The following is a 25,009-nucleotide window of genomic DNA, read 5'->3' on the forward strand; positions in this document are numbered from 1 at the left end:
ATCCTCTGTGGAGTCTTCAGGCTCAGTTCATGTTCCTTAAAGCACTCATTCTTTTAAGTTTTTTTTTTTTTTCTATTTCGTGGTGTGTAGTCTCATACAGTTCAGGATGGCTCAGATTTACTATGTATGTGACACAGCTCTGAAACTATATGTATCTGTGTGATCTGGATTTACAATGTGATCTGCCATATCCAGCCTTTTTATCATTTTTTTTTTACTTTTGATTCTGTAATTTTTTTCTTATTTTGATGAGAAGTATTATCTAATAAGCCCAGGGATCTTACGATTAAAACAGGCAAAACTATCTGTGGATCCATTTATAGCTTAGCCCTTTGTAAGAGACAGTTGCCTCTCACTTTAAGTAATATGTAGGTGTGTAATAGGAAAAGTTTCAAATAATCTCAGCTATCACACATAATCCTGACAATAATGTGGAGTAGCCATATTGATAATGGTTAGACTTCTACAGAAACAAGTTCCGATTCAGAGACTCCACATTTAACATCTCAGTGATTTTCTTTTCTTTTCTTTCTTTTCTTTCTTTCTTTCTTTCTTTCTTTCTTTCTTTCTTTCTTTCTTCCTTCCTTCCTTCCTTTCTTTCTTTCTTTCTTTCTTTCTAGCTTGCTTGCTTGCTTGCTTGCTTTTTGTCTAAGGACATTTTTTAATAGTCTATTTCACTTCAATTCACCACACATTGGAATAAGCTGATGTTAGAGCTAGCATTTCTAGCTAGCTTCCATCATAGGTAAAGAAATAGCTGCTCTCCAGAATACTAGAGGTTTTTCTACCTAGGGATCCAGCTTTTTGGACTGAAAAAAAACCACTGGATTATCAGCATCCCAAATATGAGGATAACATTGTGAGAGACACTCACAGACAATTAGAGAAACTAGTAAATTTAATCCAAATTAAGTACACATGATATTAAAATCCTAGAAGTGAACACTTAAGGGTGGATACAAAGGGGTTGGGCAGGGGGGAGGTACAAGATTTGGAACAGTTAGAGGGTGTACCAGGAGGGGAATAATGTAAGGAGTGTAAAAATAAATAATTACAAAAGAATACTATAATCAAAATGCTGCATGTAAATTTAGAATAAAAATAAATCAATATATAATAAGTAGAAAAAAATGCAAATAATTTTCTAAGGGCAAAAAGTTTTCCATGATCATGTATAAATGGATCTAAATGGATCAGTAGGATTAACATTATGAAAATATCTATCTTATCTAATAGAATCTACAATTTCTGTACAGTCCCCATTAAATTCCAACACAGATATGGACATTTTATTTGGAAAAACAAAACGAAACCAGATAGAGAAAACAATAATCAATAATAAAACAAATTCTGAAGGAATAAGCTTACCCGGACTCAAGCTGTTCTACAGAACAATAGAGAAAGAAATTGCATGGTATTGGTACAGAGACAGAGAGGTAGATCAATAAAATAGAATTGAAGACACAGAAATAAACCCACACACATATGGAAACTTGACCTTAGACAAAGAAGCTTAAACCATAGAGTAGACAAAAGAGAGCATCTTCAACAAATGATGATAGTTTAACTGGCACTTTGTATTTAAAAGAATGAAAATTGATCCATATTTATCAGCTTCTACAAAGCTCTAGTTCATGTGAATCAAGGATCACCTCATAAAACTAGATACACTAAATCCAATAGAAGATAAAATGGGAAAGAACCTCAAACACCTCGAAACAGGAATATTTCTTGAAGAGAACACCGATGGCATAGGCTCTATGATTAACAACTGGCAAATGGTACCTCAGGAAACCAAACACTTCTATAAGGCAAAGGCCACTGTCAATAGGACAAAATGGCAACCTAGCGATTGGGAAAAGATCTTCACCAAACCTACTTCTGATAGAGGGCTAATATCCAAAATTTACAAAGAACACAAGAAGGTATACTCCAGAAAACCAAAAACTCAATTAGAAATTGGGGTACAGAGCTAAACAAAGCATTCACAACAGAAGAATTTTGAATGGCCAAAAAGTGCTTAAAGAAATATTTAAAGCCTTTTTCATCAGAGAAATGCAAATTTAAACAACCCTGACATTCAACCTTATTCCAACTAGAATGGCTAAGATCAAAAACTTCAGTGACATACTGGCATATACTGTTTAGGGTGTGGAACACTCCATCATTGCTAGTGGTATGACAAACTGGTACTACCACTCTGAAAAACAGTGTGACAGTTTCTCAGAATTGGAAATAGTTTTACCTGAAGAAACAGTTATAGCCCTCCTGGACATATGCAAAATATTCTCCAACCTACCATAAAGACACATGCTCAAATATGTTCATAGCAGCTTTATTGGTAATAGCCAGAACCTGGAAACAACCCAGAAGTCACTCAACTGACAAATAGATACAAAATATGTGGTTCATTTACATAATAGAAATTATTCAGCTATTAAAAAGAGGACATCCTGAAATTTGCAGGCAAATGAATGGAACTAGAAATGTCATCTGAGTAAAGTAACTAAGACAAAAAATGACATGCATGGTATGTACTCACTGATAAGTGGATATTAGCCAAAAATACAAAAGTCCCGTGATATAACTCACAGACCATAGCAGGATAAACAAGAAGGAAGACCCAAGTAAAGATGCTTGAATTCTATTTAGAAGGGAGAGCAAGGAGTCATAGGAGGCAGAGGGAGTGAGGAGGGAGTTGATGGGGAGGGAAGAGTTTGGGATAATGAAGGCAATATCACAAAGTTTGGAGACAGAAGAGAAAGTCAGAGGCCAGGAGATTGAATGGAAAAATGAACCACCCTGGGCATGTTTTGAGTTAGAGCCCTGGGATGTGAGAGGCTCTCAGGACTCAATGTGGATGACCTTAGCTGAAATGCCCAACCATATGTATAGGGAACTTGAAGAGACCATTTCCAGTCAATAGACAGGGCCTCCAGTCCAGAAATGGGCCACAAAACTATCTTTAAATTTTCTTACTCAGCTCTTGCTCTTACTCTTGTCCCCTCTTCTCTGTCCCTTTTCTCCCCACCCCCCTTTTCCGCCAACATGCCTGTGGTCAGCCTTTCCTCTCTTCATCTACTCTTCTCTCATTAAACGTTTCCACGTGGGAAAAAAAAAAAGGAAAAAATTTTCTTACTCAGATTTTTTCTGTCTAAAAGGAATGCATGGACAAAAATGAAGTAGAATATGAAGGAAAGGACATCCAGTGACCACCCAACTTTTGATCTATTCTATATGCAGGAAAAAAACCCAGACACTATTACTGATAATATGTTATTGTCACAGAAGCCTAGCCTAACTGTCCTCAGAGAGGCTCAACCAATAGCTGACTGAGATAGATGCAGATACTTATACCCCAGCATTGGACTGAGATCAAAGACCCCTAAGGAAGAGTTAGGGAAGGATAGAAGGATCTGAAAGGGATGGCATCCCAAAGGAAGAACAACAGTATCAACTAACTTGGACTTCTTAGAGTTTCCAGAGATTGAGTCACCAACAAAGGAGCATACATGGGCTGGTTCATAGCCTCCAGGGAACATACGTATCAGAGGACTGCCTTGTCTAGCCTCCGTGGGAGTATATGTGTCTAATTATGAAGAGAATTGATGCACCAGGGAAGAGGAATGTTTGGGGGTGTGAAGTGGGCATGTGGGTTTTCGTGAAGCGGAGCATGCTCTCAGAGGCAAGTAGCAGTGGTATGGTGAAAAACTCTGAGTGGTGGATTCAGAACAGAGGCAACATTTGGAGTATAAATAAAATAATTTAATAAGAAAACAAATAAAAAAATGAGGAAAGCCATGTAAAATGAGAAAATAGACTTTGTCCACAAGTTTCACAACCCCTGCACCAGTGTGAAAGGTTGAGGAAACCCACAGTTAGATTGGGTCATAGCCAATGCATTATCATTCCCCTTTGATAATATAGGATAATGCAATCAAATAAGTGTTTGGAAAAACCGAGGCTGAAGAAACTTCTGTAAAGGAAATAAAGCATCTCATGATAAAAAATTGTTGTCTTTTTGTAGGAAAGGAAGAACCAAAACAGGTCTCATTTATTCCTGTGTCTGTTTTCTGCTTCCCTGTCCTCCAGCCTTTCATTTCTTCCATGTTCAAGTTTAAGTGATTTCCCGGTAGTAACTCATTTATGTCAAATCCAATGTAAGTTTCATAAGTTATTTTAATGAAAACTTCATAGTCCCTGGATTCATGAAACGATTTGTGAATGTGTTTCTTAGACAAGCCTTAATATAGAGCCAAAGATGGTCTTGAACTCACATTTCCCCAGCCCCAGACTCCTCAATTTACATTGATTAAATAAGTCTAACACTTCATGGAATAATCAAAGGCAATTCAGAATACCACAAAATCCTAAGTGATCTCTTTTCTGTACTTATAAACTGGAAGTGCCAGAACTTGCATATGAGAGAGAGGATATTTGGAAATGTGTAATGTGTCTTACATATGATGTCAGAGTGGGAGCTCTACTAAAATTAGTGCATGTATTTTAAAATACAGGTTTAAACATTGTTTATTGTAGAAACTCAAAAATTATACCATTATGTGACATTAAAATGTATTTTAAGCTATAGTATTTCAAACATGTATTAAATTGGCATATAAACTGTGCATCATGCTCTAAATGGAAAAGGGTTCAAGCTGATTCTGCAACCATTTCTCTAGGAAAAACACAAACTACATATTAGGAGAGATTTCTTCAGCAACAAATAGAATTTGGACATTATCAGAATCTTGGCCACTTATATTCTTTTGAATACTCATTTCTAAATATAAATATCTTTATAGAACATAAGAATTTTATGAAGTATATATTATGGACAAAACCAGTGAAGATCACCATGGGTTAGCTCTAACAAACCATTCACTTCCACGGCTTTCATGTATCTTCCATTTTGCACACAGGCACAGAGGTCAATTGCTTTCCCTATTGCCATCCAATTACTCAGCTCAGGCAGCATCACTTCTTGGTGATCAAGAGCAAGCACAACACTATGGCATCTGAGAATGTAAGTGACATTCTAAGAAGATAACTGTCAGTTACAGGATGTGCTGTTCCAAAGGCTGAATCTTTTCATGGAAAATGAGTTTCTGTAATGGACTGTCATTCAGATTCTTGAGAAAATGATAAGATTACTAAGACATAAGTGTCACTTTAGTGACAAGTCTTGTATAATATTCCCTGTGTCATGCCATTAAACCAGAAGCAGGAGGGACACTCTTACTGCACACTTTTGCTCAAAATATAGGAAAACATACACAGCCCTTACTTGCCTGTGACATTTTAATGTCACATAATGGTATAATTTTTGAATTTCTACAATAAACAATGTTTAAACCTGTATTTTAAAATACATGCACTAATTTTAGTAGAGCTCCCACTCTGACATCATATGTAAGACACATTAAACATTTCCAAATATCCTCTCTCTCATTTACATTATCTAAATGTTAGAGATGGAGTCTAAGTATAAAGGAGCAAGTTAGAGCCTATGGTATTATAATAAATAATTAATACTGAGTGATAAGCATATCAATTAAAGTTAAACAGTCCAGATGAATGGTAAGACAGGTTCCTTGTAATAATTCATATTTTTATCATTAGAGTCTTGTTCACTGCATAACTGATATATTTACACAGTTGTGAACACCATATTGAAGCTTCCATCACTGCTCAAGCGCAGATTCTTTTATAACCAGCAGGTCTCTTCTCTGACACCCAGGCAGGAGGAGACCACACATACACACAAACACAAACACACACACACACACACACACACACACACACACACACACACACACACACACACACACACACAGACATCACATATGATGAAAGGATGGAAAGAGATTCCAAGCAACAAAACCAAGAAACAAGCATACCTAGCTACTTTACTATCTGGTCAAATAAAATTCAAACCAAAACTACTGAGAATCACCAGTAAATGTCATTTCCTACTCATTAAAGAAAAATTTCATTAGGAGAATATCCAATCTAAACATTCTCTGATTCAAAAAAGAATTTGGAAGTGATTCTCCCTATGTGTTTCAATGTTCGTGGCAGCTGATGGTCATTTGAGTGAATGTAGATTTTTAATATATGCCTTTATGATTTCCTGAGTTCCCTCTTGTGCCTGTTATAATGTCTGTCTTTTCATCACTGATTTTGTAAACTTGTATCCTCTCAGTTTCCTTTGGTTACTATAGCCAAAATTTTGTTAATCTTGTTAATATTTTCAATGAGCCATCTCTAGGACATGTCCCACATCTACAGTAGCTTACAACACAACTTGAATTGATAGGTTTCAAAAAAAAGCAAGAGAAAAGTAGACAGAGAAGAGAGACTTGAGTGTGTAGGGAGATAGGAACAAGTATGTAGTCAGATGAAAGGAAATGAATATGATTGAAATACATGGTATGACATTATTAAATAACTATTAAAAAAATTGTTTTAAAAAGAAGTTCTAGGTTAATGTTAAAATCTGACTTAGCAAAAGAAGGCAGATACTATGCTGTCATAGAAATAGAACTAATTTACAGTGTAAGAGCACAGAGAGGGGTAAGAAAGGATTTTGAGAGGAGAAGGAAATTCTCTGTTTGGATTTGATACAGGATAAGAAGTTTACTTATTGATCAAGGACCATGTTTTTCAGCTGGGTATGGTGCCATATTTTTTTTATCCCAGCATAAGGGAGGCAAAGGCACATCTCCATGAGTTTGAGAACAGCCTTGCCTATATAGCAAGATCCAAGGTGTGTGTGTGTGTGTGTGTGTGTGTGTGTGTGTGTGTGTGTGTGTGTGTTCTATACATTTCTCATGACCTGAAGTTGGTTTATTATGTTACATACACAGTCTGCCTCCAGAACATAATTTTCAAAATATAAAAGTAAAAAGTTTAAAACCATATGCACGCATTTATCTCAGCCTTCTTGAGGCAGAGGCAAAGGAATCTCTGAGTTCTAAGTCTTCCTGTTGAGAGAGAGAGAGAGAAAGAGAGAGAGAGAGACAGACAGACAGACAGACAGACTCAGGGTAGCCCACAGGGAAGCTCTCTTCGAACAAACAAAAGAAAAACAAACAAACAAACAAGAATCACCACCAAAAATTAAACACCTAGAAACATAAAATATATTAACGACAGTGGGACACTAAAATGATACCATTACTCAATGAGCAAGATCATGAACATGGATAAAATACCTAGAGTGACATTATCCAGTCTGTGGATAGGTACACACATCCTAGATTAGAACAAGATACTCTTACTAATCCTGAGATTAGTCATTTGTGTGTACTTATATAATACAAAGTGTTGCCCTGGAAAATATTGAGGAACATGCATGTCTTGATTTTATTTGGTTTGTTTGGTACTATGGTGTAAGTTCTCCCTTTATTTATTTTTCAGCAATCACTTCATAGCTTCATAAATGCCAAGGTCACAGTGTAAGCCACTACATCTCACCAACTTCAATTATTACCATCATTTCTACAAGGCCACAACTCATGATAGATGGATTAAAGTAGGTGGGTGGAACAACTGATGCCTTAGATAAAATATATTCAGCAGTTCCTTGAACCATGCTTGCAGATGTTCACCAAACTTCAAATTATATTTTATCTCCAAAAGAAATGTTTATAACAACTAGAAAGACTTCTAGATGAAAAAATTCAAATCCAAACCAAATAGTATCAACTAACATATAAAAAACCAAAACCTACAACCACATTCTATGTCATAATTATACTGTATTTTTAAATTTATTTATTTACTTTATAGATCCCAATATCAGCATGTCCTCTATGCCCAGAAACTCCTCACAAAGAACCTTCCCCCATTCCATTCTCTCCTTTTCTTCTCAGATCCCCTCCTTATCCTTTGCACAAAAGTCAAAGGTGGGTTTCTTAAATGAACATTGACAATTATACCAAGAAGATTTTCAGTTTTTTGTTGGTTTGTTTGTTTGAGGGAGTGGGGTCAAGAAATTTTTTGTTTTTATTTTTATGTTTTGTTTTCCAACAGGGTCTCATGTAATCTGAACTGTCCTCAAATTCAGCGTGTAGCTGTAGATGACCCTTTACTCTTGATACACCAGGCCAATTTCAATTAACAGGATTTATTCTAATCATAATGAAATACTCAGGTTGGTTTTTGGGATTTGATCTAATTCTGTTTGAGTTTAAGAAATCAGAAAGAGCAGAGTCCTGGAGACTTTGAAGCAAACCATGTCCGTGCACCAGAGAAAATGTGTCCTGTCTTCACCAGGATGGAAGAAGCCTCTGCTCTGCCATATCAGATTCCAGAGAACATTCCCACACTCTTCCAGCTCATCTCGCTGTTTGCACAGCAGACTAAATCCTGTGAACAAAACACCTGTCTGAAAGCAGTCACACATTATTAGAGGAAACAAATGAGGATCAGCACATTCCATGTTTACCTTTAACTCTTGTTGGAGAGTCAATGAGGGAACTTATCCAGTCTCTTCTGACAAATACATGGGTAACGGTTCATGCACATAGTATTTTCTAGTCTTGTTTGAGATAAGAACATACATCCTCCATACTTTTCATTGTATTTTTTTAGGTTCAAGGAACTAAAGAACAAAAACAACAATTGGCAACTCTTTAATTTTGAAAATTCCCTGAAATAAGTCATGTTTTCAAAATCATATTTGCAAAAGCATATGGAATATAGAATTATTAATAATAAGTTCACCACCAAAATATCTTTTCTCTAAGCTCATAAAAGGAAATTGTCTCCTAATCACACAAAAATTTCCAACTTATTTTAGACACCCAATTTTTTGGTAAACAGGTAAAATTTATTTATTACCAAAGAATTTTTTTATGCTAAACTTCCTTTCACATTAATATTTTTATCAATAAAAATTCTAGAATAATAGTAAAACAGACGTGCTTGACACATAGAAGAAGAACTTATATGTTTATGTTTTAAAGTGCAAGGGGAGGTTTGACATACAATCACATATGAGGGCTTGTATCTTATGTATGGGACCGTTTTCCTTTCTTCCTGCTGACCTCATAATTAATGAAGCTTCATGGAAACATGGTAATCTAATGAACTCCCTGTATGCAACACAACTCTAATTCCTGCAGGATGGTATATTAGAGATCACAACTACCCTTCTATTTAAAAAAATGCAGCTAATAAAATAATATCATAGAAAACAGACATAACTACCAGTAAAACAGAAGGACTATGAGTTCTGGAACAACTTGGCCCATGTAGCAAAACAAGAAATAAAAATGAATTATTTAATAATAAATCATTAGCATTCTCTTGTGTAAACTAAAGGAAATCAGATTGATACTCCACCTGAGTTGTTAGCAGGAAAACTTAGATGGTCAGGGCAGCATTGAAGCTAGTGTTTCCCCTAAGAAACCTAGAGGTGACTAACTAAAGAATGCACTCAAAACTGAGATCCTTAATATTTAAGTCCCTCCAGGTCTACAGGGAAACAATTGTAGTTCCAGTATTTGGAAGATGAAAGTGGAGGATTTAAGATTCAAAGAAAGCCTTTCATACATAGGGAGTTTAGCTTAGTAAGGGTTATAGAGTCTCGTTCAAAGAAGGGGAGAAAGAACATGAAACCCACTGAAACTACATGGGCTGAGATTTCATTTTTATTTCCTTTTTAATTTTTGTCTTTTTTCTTTCTTTTATTGGATATTTTCTATATTTACATTACAAATACTAATCCCTCATTCTGGTTTCCCCTCTGGAAAGTCCCTATCCAATCCTTCCATCCCCTACCTCCATAAGGGTGCCTCTCTACCCACACAACCACTCCCTCCTGCAGACCAGCCCTGGTATTCCTTTGCACTGGAGCATCAAGCCTTCATAGGATCAAGGGCCTCTCCTCCCATTGATGCCCAAAATACGCAGCTGGAGCTATGGGTTGCTCCATGTGTAGCCTTTGGTTGGTAGTATATGCCTGGGAGCTCTGGGATGTCATGCTACTTGAAATTGTTGTTCTTCCTATTGGGTTGCAACCTGCCTTGTCTACCTCATTCTTTTCTTTAACTCCTCCATTGGGAAACCTGTTCGCAGTCCAATGGTTGGCTGTGAGCATCTGCCTCTGTATTTATCTAGCTCTGGCAGAGTCTCTCTCTTTTTTTTTTTTTTTTTTTTTTTTCGGAGCTGGGGACCGAACACAGGGCCTTGCGCTTCCTAGGCAAGCGCTCTAACACTGAGCTAAATCCCCAGCCCCCTGGAAGAGTCTCTTAAGAGAAAACTATATCAGACTCCTTTTAGCATCCACCTCTTGGCATCCCCAGTAGTGACTGGGTTTGGTGAATGTCATCAGGTAAATGTGAATCAAAACAATCCTGAGGTACCACCAAAAGAAAATCAATTAAAAAACGGGATATAGAACTAAACTGATAATGTACAGCAGAGAAATCTCAAATTGCTGAAAGGACCTAAAGAAATGTTCAAAATCCTTAGTGATCACTGAAATGCAAATCAAAATGACCGTGAGATTCCATTTTATATTAGTCAGAATGGATAAGATCAAAACATCAGGGGACAATACATGTTGACTAGGCTGTGGATAAATAGAAACACACCTCCATTCCTAGTAGGATTATAAACTGATACACAAACTCTGGAAGTCAATTTAGAGATTCCTCAGAAAATTGGAAATAGACCTACACAAAGACCAAGAAATAACACTCTTGTGTATGTACACAAAAGATTCCCCACTATACCATGTTCCACTATGTTCATAGCAGCCCTATTTGTATTAGCAAGAATCTGGAAACAACCCAGATGTCCCAGGACAGAAGAATGGATACAGAAACTATGCTACATTTACACAATGGAATACTACTCAGATATTTAGAATAAGGACATCCTGAGAACTGTAGGCAAATGGAACTAGAAAATATCATCCTGAGTGAAGTGACTCAGACCCAAAGAACATGCATGGTATGTTCTCACTGATAAGTGGATATTATCCAAAAATACCCAAACACAGTTCATAAAACTCAAAAATGTTAACAAACTGAAGGGCCCAAGTGAGGACAACTCAGTCCCACTTCAGAGAGAAAAGAACACAACTACAAGAGGAGGAGAGAGGGAGGGACAGGGGATGTATAAGGACGTGGGGTTGGGGGAGAGAAGAACATGATGTGGTATTGGGTGAGAGAAAAGTACTGAAGCGCTGAGGGCCAGCAGAAGAAAGATAACTGGAAAACTCAGGTGTAGAGAGGTTGGGAGAAACTTGTAGAATATTCCAGAGAGCTGGAAAGTGAGAGACTCTCAGGACTCAAGGGGTTACCCTTGATAAAATGCTCTACAGTGTGGAAGGGAACCTATAGTGTTAACCTACCACAGAGAGACAAAGTATCAAGTGAGGCATAAGGTTGCTATACCAAATTCAAAGCTCTGACACTGTCTATAAGAAATTCAGGAATGGAAATGGAGCAGAGCTTGATGAAGTGAAGGTCCAGCATCAGGTCCTAAGTGGCATCCAGCTCAAAGGGAGACCCTAAGACTTGGCACAATTACCTAGGCTATGGGGCGTTCACAAAAGGTGAATTATCATGCCTGCCCTCTAAAAGACCAAAGAAGCTGCTGAAAGACTCAGATGCAGATATGTGCACCCAACCAATGAACTTCAAAGCTGTTTGGTATAACAGGAAGAAAAATGGCCTTTGCCATTTTAAGTCAGATTTCAAAAGAACATTTTTTCCCTTTCCAGTCCATCAACCTATTTGCATGGTGGCCTAAGACCTATGGTTAAAAACTCATGGGACACAATGGAAGTTGTACTAAATGGAAAACTCATAGCTCTGAGTGCCTGCAGAAAGAAACACGAGAGAGCATAAATCCCCAGCTTGACAGCACTCCTAAAATCTCTAGAACAAAAAGAAGCAAACATGCCCAGGAGGAGTAGAAGGCAGGAAATAATCAAACTCAGAGCTGAAATCAACCAAGTAGAAACAAAAAGGACTATACAAAAAATGAACAGACCCAAAAGCTGGTTCTTTGAGAAAATCAACAAGATAGATCAACCCTTATCCAGACTAACCAGAGGATACAGAAAGTGTCTAAATTAACAAAGTCAGAAATGAAAAGGGAGACAGAACAACAGAGCCAGAGGAAATTCAAAAAATCATCAGATCGTACTACAGAAGCCTATATTCAACAAAACTTGAAAATCTGGAGGAAATGGACAATTTCCTAGACAGATACCAGGTACCCAAGTTAAATCAGGAACAAATAAACCATTTAAACAACCCTATAACTCCTAAAGAAATAGAAGCACTCATTAAAAGTATCCTAACCAAAAGGAGTCCAGGTCTAGATGGGTTCAGTGCAGAATTCTATTAGACCTTCATAGAAGACCTCATTCCAACACTATCCAAACTATTCCATGAAATTGAAACAAATGAAGTGCTACCAAATTTCTTCTATGAAGCCACAATTACTCTTATACCTAAACCACACAAAGACCCAACAGAGAAAGGAACTTCAGACCAATTTCCCTTATGAATATTGATGCAAAGATACTCCATAAATTTTTTGCAAACCGAATCCAAGAGCACATCAAAACAAACATCGAACATGATCAAGTAGGCTTCATTCCAGGGATGCAGGGATGGTTTAATATACGGAAAACCATCAACGTAATCCACTATATAAACAAACTGAAAGATAAAAAACGTGATCATTCTATTTGATGCTGAGAAAGCATTTGAAAAAATTCAACACCCCTTCATGATAAAAGTCCTAGAATAGGGATTCCAGGCCCATACCTAAATATAGTAAAAGCCATATACACAAACCAGTAGCCAATATTAAACTAAATGAAGAGAAACTTGAAGCAAACCCACTAAAATCAGGGCTAGACAAGGCTGCACACTCTTTCCCTACTTATTCAATATAGATATCCAAGCCCTGCCAGAGCAATCAGACAACAAATGGAGATCAAAGGGTTACAATTAGGAAAGGAAGAAGTCAAAATATCGCTATTTGCAGATGATATGATTGTACACTTAAGTGATCCCAAAAGTTCCTCCAGAGAACTACTAAACCTGAAAAACATCTTCAGCAAAGTGGCTGGGTATAAAATCATCTTAAAGAAATCAGTAGCCTGGAAAAAATTTCCTGAACAAAACACCAATGGCTTATGCTCTAAGATCAAGAATCGACAAATGGGATCTCATAAAACTGCAAAGCTTCTGTAAGGCAAAGGACACTGTGGTTAGGAGAAAATGGCAACCAACAGATTGGGAAAAGATCTTTACCAATCCTACAACAGATAGAGGCCTTATATCCAAAATATACAAAGAACTCAAGAAGTTAGACCACAGGGAGACAAATAACCGTATTAAAAAATGGGGTTCAGAGCTAAACAAAGAATTCACAGCTGAGGAATGCCGAATGGCCGAGAAACACCTAAAGAAATGTTCAACATCTTTAGTCATAAGGGAAATGCAAATCAAAACAACCCTGAGATTTCACCTCACACAAGTGAGAATGGCTAAGATCAAAAACTCAGGTGACAGCAGATGTTGGCGAGGATGCGGAGAAAGAGGAACACTCCTCCATTGTTGGTGGGATTGCAGACTGGTACAACCATTCTGAAAATCAGTCTGGAGGTTCCTCAGAAAATTGGACATTGAACTGCCTGAGGATCCAGCTATACTTCTCTTGGGCATATACCCAAAAGATGCCCCAACATATAAAAAAGACACGTGCTCCACTCTGTTCATCACAGCCTTATTTATAATAGCCAGAAGCTGGAAAGAACCCAGATGCCCTTCAACAGAGGAATGAATACAGAAAATTGGTACATCTACACAATGGAATATTACTCAGCTATCAAAAACAATGACTTTACGAAATTCCTAGGCAAATGGTCGGAACTGGAAAATATCATCCTGAGTGAGGTAACCCAATCACAGAAAAACACACATGGTATGCACTCATTGATAAGTGGCTCTTAGCCCAAATGCTTGAATTACCCTAGATGCCTAGAACAAACGAAACTCAAGACGGATGATCAAAATGTGAATGCTTCACTCCTTCTTTAAAAGGGGAACAAGAATACCCTTGGCAAGGAATAGAGAGGCAAAGATTAAAACAGACACAGAAGGAACATCCATTCAGAGCCTGCTCAACATGTGGCCCATGCATATACAGCCATTCAATTAGACAAGATGGATGAAGCAAAGAAGTGCAGGCCGACAGGAGTTGGATGTAGATCTCTCCCGAGAGACACAGCCAGAATGTAGCAAACACAGAGGCGTATGCCAGCAGCAAACCACTGAATTGAGAATAGGACCCCCATTGAAGGAATCAAAGAAAGAACAGGAAGAGCTTGAAGTGGCTCGAGACCCCATATGTACAAAAATGCCAAGCAACCAGAGCTTCCAGGGACTAAGCCACTACCTAAAGACTATACATGGACTGACCCTGGACTCTGACCTCATAGGTAGCAATGAATATCCTAGTAAGAGCACCAGTGGAAGGGGAAGCCCTGGGTCCTGGTAAGACTGAACCCCCAGTGAAATAGATTGTTGGGGGGAGGGCGGCAAGGGGGGGAGGATGGGGAGGGGAACACGCATAAAGAAGGGGAGGGGGAAGGGGGATGTTTGCCCGGAAACCGGTAAAGGGAATAACACTCGAAATGTATATAAGAAATACTCAAGTTAATAAAAAAAAAAAAAGAAAGAAAGAAATCAGTAGCCTTCCTCTACGCAAAAGAGAAACAAGCCAAGAAAAATTAGGGAAATGACACCCTTCATAATAGTCCCAAATGATGCAAAATAATTTGGTGTGACTTTAACCAATCAAGTGAAAGATCTATATTAGAAGAACTTCAAGTCTCTGTAGAAGGAAATTGAAGATCTCAGAAAATGGAAAGTTCTCCCATACTCATGGCTTGGCAGGATAAATATAGTACCAGTGGCCATTTTACCAAAATCGATCTATAGATTCAATGCAATCCCCATCAAAAGTCCAACCAAAATCTTCATAGAGTTAGACAGAACAATATGCATATTCATCTGGAATAACACAAAACCCAGGATACCTAAAACTATCCTCAACAATAAAAGGACTTCTGGGGGAATCACTATCCCTGAACTCAAGCAATATTACAAAGCAATAATGATAAAAACTGCATAGTATTTGTATAGAGACAGACAGATAGACCAGTAGAATAGAATTGAAGACCCAGAAATGAACCCACACCCCTATGGGCACTAGAATTTTGATCAAGGGGCCAAAACCATCAAATGGAAAAAAAGATAGCATTTTCAGCAAATAGTGCTGGTTCAACTGGAGGTCAGCATGTAGAAGAATGCAGATGGGTCCACGCTTATCGCCCTGTACAAAGCTTAAGTCCAAGTGGATCAAGGATCTCCACTTCATACCAGGTACACTCAAACTAGTAGAAGAAAAAGTGGGGAAGAATCTCGAACACATGGGGACTGGAGAAAATTTCCTGAACGAACACCAATGGCCTATGCTCTAAGACCAAGAATCGACAAATGGGATTTCATAAAACTACAAAGCTTCTGCAAGGCAAATTACACTGTTGTTAGACACAATGGCAACCAATAGATTGGGAAAAGATCTTTACCAATCGTACAATGGATAGAGGGCTTATATCCAAAATGTACAAAGAACTCAAGAAATTAGACTGCAGGGAGACAAATAACCCTATCAAAAATGGGGTTCAGAGCTAAACAAAGAATTCAGAGCTGTGGAATGACAAATGGCTGAGAAACACCTAAAGAAATGTTCAATATCTTTAGTAATGAAGGAAATGCAAATCTAAATAACCCTGAGATTCCACCTCGCACCAGTGAGAATGGCTAAGAACAAAAACTCAGGTGACAGCAGATGCTGGCAAGGATTTGGAGAAAGAGGAACACTCCTCCATTGTTGGTTGGATTGCAGACTGATACAACCATTCCGGAAATCAGTCTGGAGGTTCCTCAGAAAATTGGACATTGAACTGCCTGAGGACCCAGCTATACCTCTCTTGGGCATATACCCCAAAGATACCCCAACATATAACAAAGACACGTGCTCCACTATGTTCATCGCAGCCTTATTTATAATAGCCAGAAGATGGAAAGAACCCAGATGCCATTCAACAGAGAAATGGATACAGAAAATGTGGTACATCTACACAATGGAATATTACTCAGCTATCAAAATCAATGAATTCATGATATTCCTAGGCAAATGGATGGAACTGGAAAATATCATCCTGAGTGAGGTAACCCAATCACAGAAAAACACACATAGTATGCACTCATTGATAAGTGGATATTATCCCAAATGCTTGAATTACCCTAGATGCAAAGAGCACATGAAACTCAAGAAGGATGACCAAAATGAGAATGTTTCACTCCTTCTTTAAAAGGGGAACAAGAATACCCATGGGAGGGAATACGGAGGCAAAGTGTAGAAAAGAGGCAGAAGGAACACCCATTCAGGGCCTGCCACACATGTGGCCCATAGATATAAAGCCACCAATCTAGATAAGATGGATGAAACAAAGAAGTGCAGGTTGACAGGAACTGGATGTAGATCTCTCCTGAGACAAAGCCAGAATATAGCAAATTCATAGGCGATTACCAGTAGCAAACCTCTGAACTGAGAGCAGGACCCAGGTTGCAGAAATCAGAGAAAAGAATGAAAATGCTTGAAGTGGCTCAAGACCCCATATGAACAACAATGCCAACCAACCAGAGCTTCCAGGGACTAAGCCACTACCAAAGACCATACATGGACTGACCCTGGGCTCCTACAGCATAGGTAGCAATGAATAGCGAAGTAAGAGCACCAGTTGAAGGGGAAGCCCTTGGTCCTGCCAAGATTGAACCCTCAGTGTATGTGATTGTTGGGGGAAGGGCGGTAATGGGGAGAGCATGTGGAGGGGAACAGCCATCTAGAAGGGGAGGGGTAGGAGTTAGGGGTATGTTGGACCAGAAACCGTGAAAGGGAATAAAAATCGAAATGTAAATAAGAAATATCCAAATTAATAAAGGTCTAGGAATAAAATAAAAAGACCTGTGATTAAAACTTTAGGTCACTATGTAGTCCCAAATCATTACAGGAAATTAACAAGAATAACAAAATGTTCCACTTTTATCTTTCCTTCCCTTCTCACACCTATTCCGAGAAAAGTGATTCTCTCTTTGCACAGATATGGAGTGGCTTACCACAGTCATCTTGATCTATATTTGTGACACTGAAAAATACACAGCCTCTTAGATAATAATTCCATTACAGATAAATCAATAGTAGACAAAAATTAAAATGGGCAGTTATTTAAGTTTAAAGCAAATTGATTTAAGCAAAGGTTTTTGAAAATAAGGTTTATTTTCCAAAGTGTACACAATATGGACTTAATCAAAAGTTCATCAATAAAACTGTTAATTTTCACTGAACTCATAAAAAAAAATTTGGGCCTGTAACATTGCCCACAAAAACCGATAGCCTGAGTTCATACTTCACACCCCACAAAGTAGGAGAAAAATAACTTAGACGGTGTATTAAGTTTCACAACTACATTCTTAGGATAACATACTTTCAAATGTAGACTAAAATATATAACCTTGTTATGACACTATGAAAAGTGAGGCACGTCACTCACCTTATCATTTGGGTGGCTAAATTAGGAGGATTTAAACCCAGGTTAGACATGGCTATAGAAAAAGGTCATAATCAAATATTAACTAATAATTAAAACCCCACTTGATGCACAGTCAGGAGCATCAAGCCAACAGGCTTAGGCTTCAGCAGAGCTGTCACTTCAGAGGATCAGCAGAGGCTTATCAAAAGTGAGAAAGACCTGCCACGTGCCCAGGCACTGAATTATAGTTTCCTAAGAAAATAATCAGTCTAGATGCCATGCCTCAGACTGTTTCTAGAGATATTTGCAAAGAAATCCAGTAAATGCCCCAAAGAAAATGGCATCATGAACAGAAGACAACAGAAATAGAGCATTAAATCCACAAGATTGGAGACACTAGAATTATTATTAGCACTTGTAAATAAAGTATAACTGACATCTTTCAAGAAATTAAAGATAGGCTAGGCATGCATGCCTGTATTCCCAATACCTGACAGAACTAAGAGGACCACGAGTTCAAGGAATGCCTGAATCTTGAGATGATTCCTTATTTCAAAATATGAACAAAAATAACAAAAAATTCCATTTATTTTATGTTATATAGAAAGCTACTTAACATATATCTACATAGAAAAATTCGTAAAGAATAAATAATATTGAGGTGATTTCTGAAAATTTGTACTTCTAAAAAATCAGCAACCAGAAAAAATGATAAATATATAATTTGAAGGCTGAAGGCAGATTTTGATGATTCAAGTACAAAGGTGAATGAGGATTGAAAAATAAGAGGCATGAGAGAATAAAGGATAAATTAACGAAGACTAAGGATATGTAAATGTCCCTATAAAAACTCACAAGATAGTAAGTTCATAGATGATCAACACAAAACAAACTCCATTATTCCTTGGTGGTTTGGAGTGGTGTGTGTATGTGTGTGTGTGTGTGTGTGTGTGTGTGTGTGTGTGTGTGTGTGTGTGTGTGTGTGTTGTTTGTGAAGTTGTTTTGGTTTTGGGGAGGGGAATGTTTTTGTCTTATTGTCATTTTGTGTATTTTGATAGCCTGATTGATTTTATTTCCCCTTTTTTTGTTGTTTGTAGGAGAAAGAAATAGCATGACTTTGGGTGGGTAGTAAGTTGGAGAGCAACAGGGAGCACTCAGTGAGGAGAGAACCCATTCAAAAGAAGATACGAGTTTTTAAAAGAAACCCAATTGCAAGGCAAAGGACAATTCAAGAGGAATTACTTACTGGTCTGGGAGATGACAAGGGTCTCCTACACAGCACAGGATGCTGCTCCTCCCCTTGGGTATCCATCATAACCACATGGAAAACCCTATTGCTGAAGATACTTCCCACTTTGACACCAACACATAGAGAAGTCAATCCCAATCAATATGGACATATCTTCCCCTCGTTTGGCTTTCAAAGGGCTAGAAACTGGTTTTGCTGATTGCAGAGAAGAAAAGATATGAGTAGACCTATTCAGCACTGGACCCTGCATGCTACAATGCTGACCTGTTAAGCAAGATATGTTGTAGGATAAATTGATGCTTTCTTACTGGAACTAGGTGCTTTACGATAAGAGGGAACCATGTCTGATGCTGTAATCCAACTCCAAAGCCTGAGATTGAAGGTGGTCAGAGGCCACTTGTGCCAATTGTCCTGCTACGTAGTCAGTGGGTAAAATGCATTCCTAGAATTTATCGCTATGGCCTAGACTTGTGCTGCTCTCAACTTCATCAAAGATGAATCTTTTTTCCCCTTTTTTGCGATGTCATTCATTTACATTTCAAATGATATCCTGCCTCATTGTTACCCCACCACAATCCCCCATACCATCTACTATAACACCCTTACTTTCAGCTACAGGAGGGTTCTCCTCCACCCAATTACTAATCCCAGTCTCACCTCTCTAGTATCTTCGTATGCTGGGGCATCAAGCCTCCACAGGACCAAAGACCTTCCCTCCCTCTGATGTCAGATAAAGTCATCCTCTGATACCTATATATCTGGAACTGTGGATCCTTCCATGTATACTATTTGGATGGTTGTTAGTGTCTGGGAGTTCTAGATGCTCCACTTAGTTGATATTGATCTTTTTATGGGGTTATAATTACCTTCAGCTCCTACAGTCTTCCCCTAGCTCGTCCATTGAAGTCCATGGGCTCAGTACGATGTGTTGCTATGAATAACTGTATCTGTGTTGGTCATGTGATAGTAGAAACTCTCAGAGAATAGTCATACCAGGCTCCGCTTAGCAAGCACTTCTTGGCATCAGCAATAGTATCAAGTTTTGGTGTCTACAAATGGGGATGGATCCTTAGGTGGGATAGTCTCTGAATGGCTTTTCATTTAGTCTCCTTCCAACTTTTGAACCTGCCTTTTCTTTGTAAAGGAACACTCTGGGTAAAAAATATTGAGAATGCTTGGTGGCCCCATACCTCAACTAAGGGTCATGCCTATCCCTGGATGTGGTTGTCACAAGTTCTATGTCCACTCTGCTACCTATTTCATCTATAGTCATCCCCATTGGGACCTGTGTACCTCTTGCATCCCTGGTATCTGAGACTTTCTAGTCATTACCTATACTTCCCCATCACTCACTACTACATATTTATATTCAATTACCTGACATCGTTTACATCATTCTTCTTTCTTCCAGTACTTGATCCTCCCTCTGTTTGATGGCCCCTTTCTCCCTTCCTCCCAGGTTCCTCCTTCACTCTACTTCGTACGATTATTTTGTACCCTATTCTATGTAGGACTGAAGCATCCACACCTTGGTTTTATCACTTTTTTGTTATTATTGGCTACATTTTATTTACATTTCAAATTTTATTCCCCTTCCTAGTTTCCTATCAATAAACACCCTCTCCTATTCCCCTCCCCTTCTTCTTTAAGGGTGTTCACCCTTGGTAACCAACACCATTCCTACTCATCTCCCTGACATTCCCTTACACTTGGGAGTCCAGCCTTGGCAAAACTAATGGCTTCTCCTCCCCTTGGTGCCCAACAAGGCCATCCTCTGCTACATATGCAGCTGGAGCCATGGCTCTGTCCATGTGTAGTCAATGGGCAGTGGTTTAATCGTTAGTAACTTTGGTTGGTTAGTATTGTTGTTCTTATGGGGTTGCAAGCCCCTTCAGTTCCTTTACTCCTTTCTCTAATTCCTCCAATGGGGACCTCATTCTCACTTTAGTAGTCTTCTGGTAGCACTTGCCTCTTTATTTGTCATGCTCTGGATAAGTCACCCTGTAGACACCTATATCAGTCTCCTTTCAGCATGCCCTTATAGGCTTCATCAATATTGTCTAGTTTTAGTGGTTATGTGCATATGTGTATGTGTGTGTGTGTGTGTGTGTGTGTGTGTGTGTGTGTGTGTATGTGCATATATGCTGAATCCCCAGGTGTGGCTGTCTCAGGAATAGTCAAATACAGTCAAATAGCCATTTCTTGAGCCTTTGCTCCAAAGTCTGTCTCCATATATACCCCTATGTATATTTTTGTCCCCCTTTTTTTAGAAGGAGTGAAGTATCCACACTTTGGTCATCTTTTTTCTTGTGCTTCATGTGGTCTATGGATTTTATCTTGGATAATTTGACCTTATAGCTAATACCTTCTTATTTTTGTGTGCAAACCATGTGTATTTTCTTTTGATTGGGTCACCTCACTTGGAATGATATTTTCTAGTTCCATCCATTTACCTATGAATTTTATGAATCATTGTTTTTGGTAGTGGAGTAGTACTTGATTATATAAATGAACCATATTTTCAGGATCCATATTTCTTTTAAGGGACAACTGGATCATTTTGAGTTTCTGGTGATTACAAATAAGGCTGCTAAAACATGGTGGAGCCTGTGTCCTTCTTATATTTTGGAGCAACTTTTGGGTGTATATCCAGGAGTGCTATAACTGGGTCTTCAGTTAGAACTATTTCCAGTTTTCTGAGGAACTGCCAGCTTGATTTGCAAAGGGGTTTTACCAGCCTGCAGTCCTACTAGAAATGGAGGAGTGTTCCACTTTCTCCACATCCTCATCAGCATCTGCTGTCAAATTTGTTTTTGATCTTTGCCATTGTGATTGGTATGAGGTGGAAACTCAGGATAATTTGATTTGCTGTCCCCAATAACTAATGATTTGAACATTTTTTAGGTACTTCCTGGTTATGCAAGATTTTTTACTTGAGAATTCTTTGTTTACCTGTGAGTCCCATTTCCATAGGGTTATTAGACTCTCTGCAGTCTAACTTTTGAGGTTTCTGTAAATTTTAGATATCAGCCCTCTATCTATTGTAGGGCTGGTAAAGATATTTACAATATATAAGTTGTGATTTTGTCAAAATTATAGTATTCCAACTTCTAGCTAGAGCAATATAAAACAAAGTAAATCAAGGCATTAAAAATTGAACAGGAGGAAGTCAAAATATCACTCTTTGCAGATAATATGAAAATTTACATAAGAGACCCCACAAATACATCCAAAGAACTGCTACAGTTGCTGAACAACTTCTGCAAAGTGCCTGGATATAAATTGACTCTAACAAATCAGCCTTCCCCTACTGAAAGGATAAATGGGCAGACAATGAAATTATGGAAGCAACATCTTTCACAATAGTCACTAATTATATAAAATAAATTCAATCAAATTAATAGGCTTCCTATACTGAAAGGATATCCAGACTGTGAAAAATATGGAAACAACACCCTACACAATAGTTTCAGATATTATGAAAAAACCTTGGTATGAATTTAACCGGGTAAGTGAAATATTTGTATAACAAGTACTTCAAGTGTCTGAAGAAAAGAATTCAAGAATTCCTCAGAAGATAGAACAGTCTCCCATGCTGATGCATCAGCAGGGTTAACATAATAAAAATGGCCACCTTACCAAAAGAAATCTAAAACCAAAATATTCAGTGCAATCCTCATCAAATTTCCAATACAATTCTTCACAGAGTTATAATGAAAAATTCTCAAATTCATTTGGAATTTTAAGAAAAGGTAGCAGAATTATTTCCAATAATTAATGAAGTTCTGCAGGGATCACCATTTCACACCTCAATCTGTTCTACAGAGCAATAGTGATAAAAAAAAACCTAAATGGCCTGGTAGTTGTGCAGAGAAATGCACATAGATCAATGGAATAGAATTGGAGACCCAGAAATAAACCACAGCCTATGGTCACTTCAACGTTGACAAAGAAGTTAAAACCATTCTGTGGAGAAAGGTAGCACTTTCAACAAGTGGTGCTGGGTTAACTGGAGGGTGACCATATAGAAGAATTCAAATTGGTTCATATTCTCCATTTCCAAAGATCAAGTCCAAGTACATCAAGGTCTTCTACATAAAAAGATATATGCTAAGTCTAGTAGAAGAGAAAGTAGACAAGAGCCTGAAACACATGGGAAGAGTGCAAATTTTCCTGAAAACAATAGCAATGACTCATGCTATAAGATGAACAATCAACAAACGAGAACTCATAAAGTTGAAATGCTTCTCTAAGGCAGAGAACCTTCTTTACAAAGTGGGCTATCATCGATGTAGAGTGGTAGAATTTGTCACAGTGCATAGGAGAAGTGTATATGTGCTGAGTCCTAAAGGAGATATCTTCATCAAATTCCTTGCCTCTATAACACCAGCAAATTTCTGGAGAGAGCACAGAACAGGGCATAGAATAAAATATAAGAACCAGACGAGGCAAAAAGCTCTATGTATTTCAGGATTCTTAACAAGATGATATATCTTTAAATTTATATCTTCTCAAGAAATCACTATTCTTAGGTGAAAGCTGCAGGAAAAGAGAAAGATAACTCTTTATGGAGTATTTGGGTACTGTGTGTTACTTGTTCCAATAGATTGCATACAACAATGAACCTATAGTCAGTTATAAAGACATAAGTTAGTATAATGCATGTTTGAGCTTTTAGAAGGGGTAGGGTTTGATATGTTCATATATTTTTGGATGTAAATATGATATTCAATAAAATGCATATTACTAATAATGATAATCATGGAAGAGTTTTCTAGCAAATTATAAATAATCAAACTCCTCAGGATTTTCAAAACACCTTAAGTGAATGGCAGGCATATATATATATATATATATATATATATATATATATATATATATATATTAAGCTGAAAACAAAAAGGAATGTCACATGAATGTCTGAATGACTCAGGTGCAATGTATCTGTCATGATCATTTGGTCACTCTGCACTACTTTAAGTTATTTACTTTCTAGAGCCTTACTTATATTACCAGAAACAGTTCTGAGATGTATGCAGTTTGAAGCCACTTTTGGTCAGTCCCATGAACATACAATTTGCCACTGTAACACTTTCTCAGAGATTACCTCATGCTACGTGTCCTTAACTATAAGCTCATAGAAAATGAGGAAAGGCATGTGAAATGAGAAAAAAGCCTTTGCACACAAACCTCCCAGTACCCTCACCAGTGTTAGTCTTAAGAGTTTAGAAACTCACAATTCAGATTGGCCATTATCAATCCATGACCATTCCTCTTTTGCTTTATTGTATGACAATCCAATCCAGTACTGGTCTGAAAGATCCTGGAGTCGAAGGAACTTCTGTAAAAGAAACAATGCACCCTATGATGAATTTTCTGTAGGTTTGCTGAAAGAACAAGCAAGAAAATTTCCCACCATTCCAGTATCATTCTGTGCTGTCCTGTTCTCTCATTCATCAGTCCCACCATGTTCATTTTGGAAAGGACTTCCTACAATAGCACATTTAAATCAAAACTAAGTCAGTTCTAGAAGTTAGTTAAAATAAAACCTTCAAGTGTCTTGAGATATTAAGATCATGACATGCTGTGTGAGTATGTTTCTTAGACCACATCTCACTAAGTAACCATGACGGGACGTGAATTCACAATCTCCTTATTTAACGCAGATTTAATGAAATATTTTTAGATTCAGCATTTTTTGACTGATGTAACAATTTCTTCTAATGCTTTATCTATGCCTGAGCTAACTATAAAATTCTTAATGTAGGAATCTTGAATCATCATGAAGCACATAAATGCATGTTCAATGTCTTCAGCAACCGGAGAAATGCAAGTCAGAACAACTCTGAGACCTCACTTTACACCAGTAGGCATGGTTCATATTAAAAACTCAAGTGATAGCATATGCTAAGAAGATTATGGAGTAAGGAGAACACTCCTCCAGTGTTGGCGGGAGTGGAAACTTGCAAAATGTCTTTAGAAATAAATTTGGTGGTTTACCAGAAAAGTGGTAATAGTCCTAATTCAAGAACAGGCTATACCACTCCTAGGCATATACCCAAAAAGTGCTCCATCATTCCGCAAAGACACTTGCTCAATTGCCTTCATAGCAGGTTTATTCA

The 25,009-nt window shown here is 37.8% G+C and overlaps 1 protein-coding gene across 4 annotated transcripts in view; it reads right to left on the reverse strand.

Annotated features, from left to right (window-relative positions):
- Window positions 1-6,181: 6,181 nt before the first annotated feature.
- Ly49si4-ps1 (immunoreceptor Ly49si4, pseudogene 1) overlaps window positions 6,182-25,009 on the reverse strand; it is a 28,088-nt gene continuing 9,260 nt past the window's right edge. For 2 of the 4 annotated variants that reach the window (XM_087659825.1, XM_087659824.1), the window contains 3 exons: window positions 24,125-24,228; window positions 8,453-8,608; window positions 6,182-8,373 (listed from right to left, as the gene is read on the reverse strand). In XM_087659825.1, the coding sequence (XP_087515951.1) occupies window positions 8,473-8,608; window positions 24,125-24,228 (240 nt within the window). In that variant the 3' untranslated portion in view covers window positions 6,182-8,373; window positions 8,453-8,472. Of the gene's footprint in view, window positions 8,374-8,452; window positions 8,609-20,424; window positions 23,285-24,124; window positions 24,229-25,009 lie in introns of those variants that run through there. The other 2 variants (XM_087659827.1, XM_087659826.1) reach the window with 2 other exon arrangements.

Source organism: Rattus norvegicus, chromosome 4, assembly GCF_021556685.1.
Source record: "Rattus norvegicus strain SHRSP/BbbUtx chromosome 4, alternate assembly SHRSP_T2T, whole genome shotgun sequence".
In the NCBI taxonomy this organism is placed as follows: domain Eukaryota; kingdom Metazoa; phylum Chordata; class Mammalia; order Rodentia; family Muridae; genus Rattus; species Rattus norvegicus.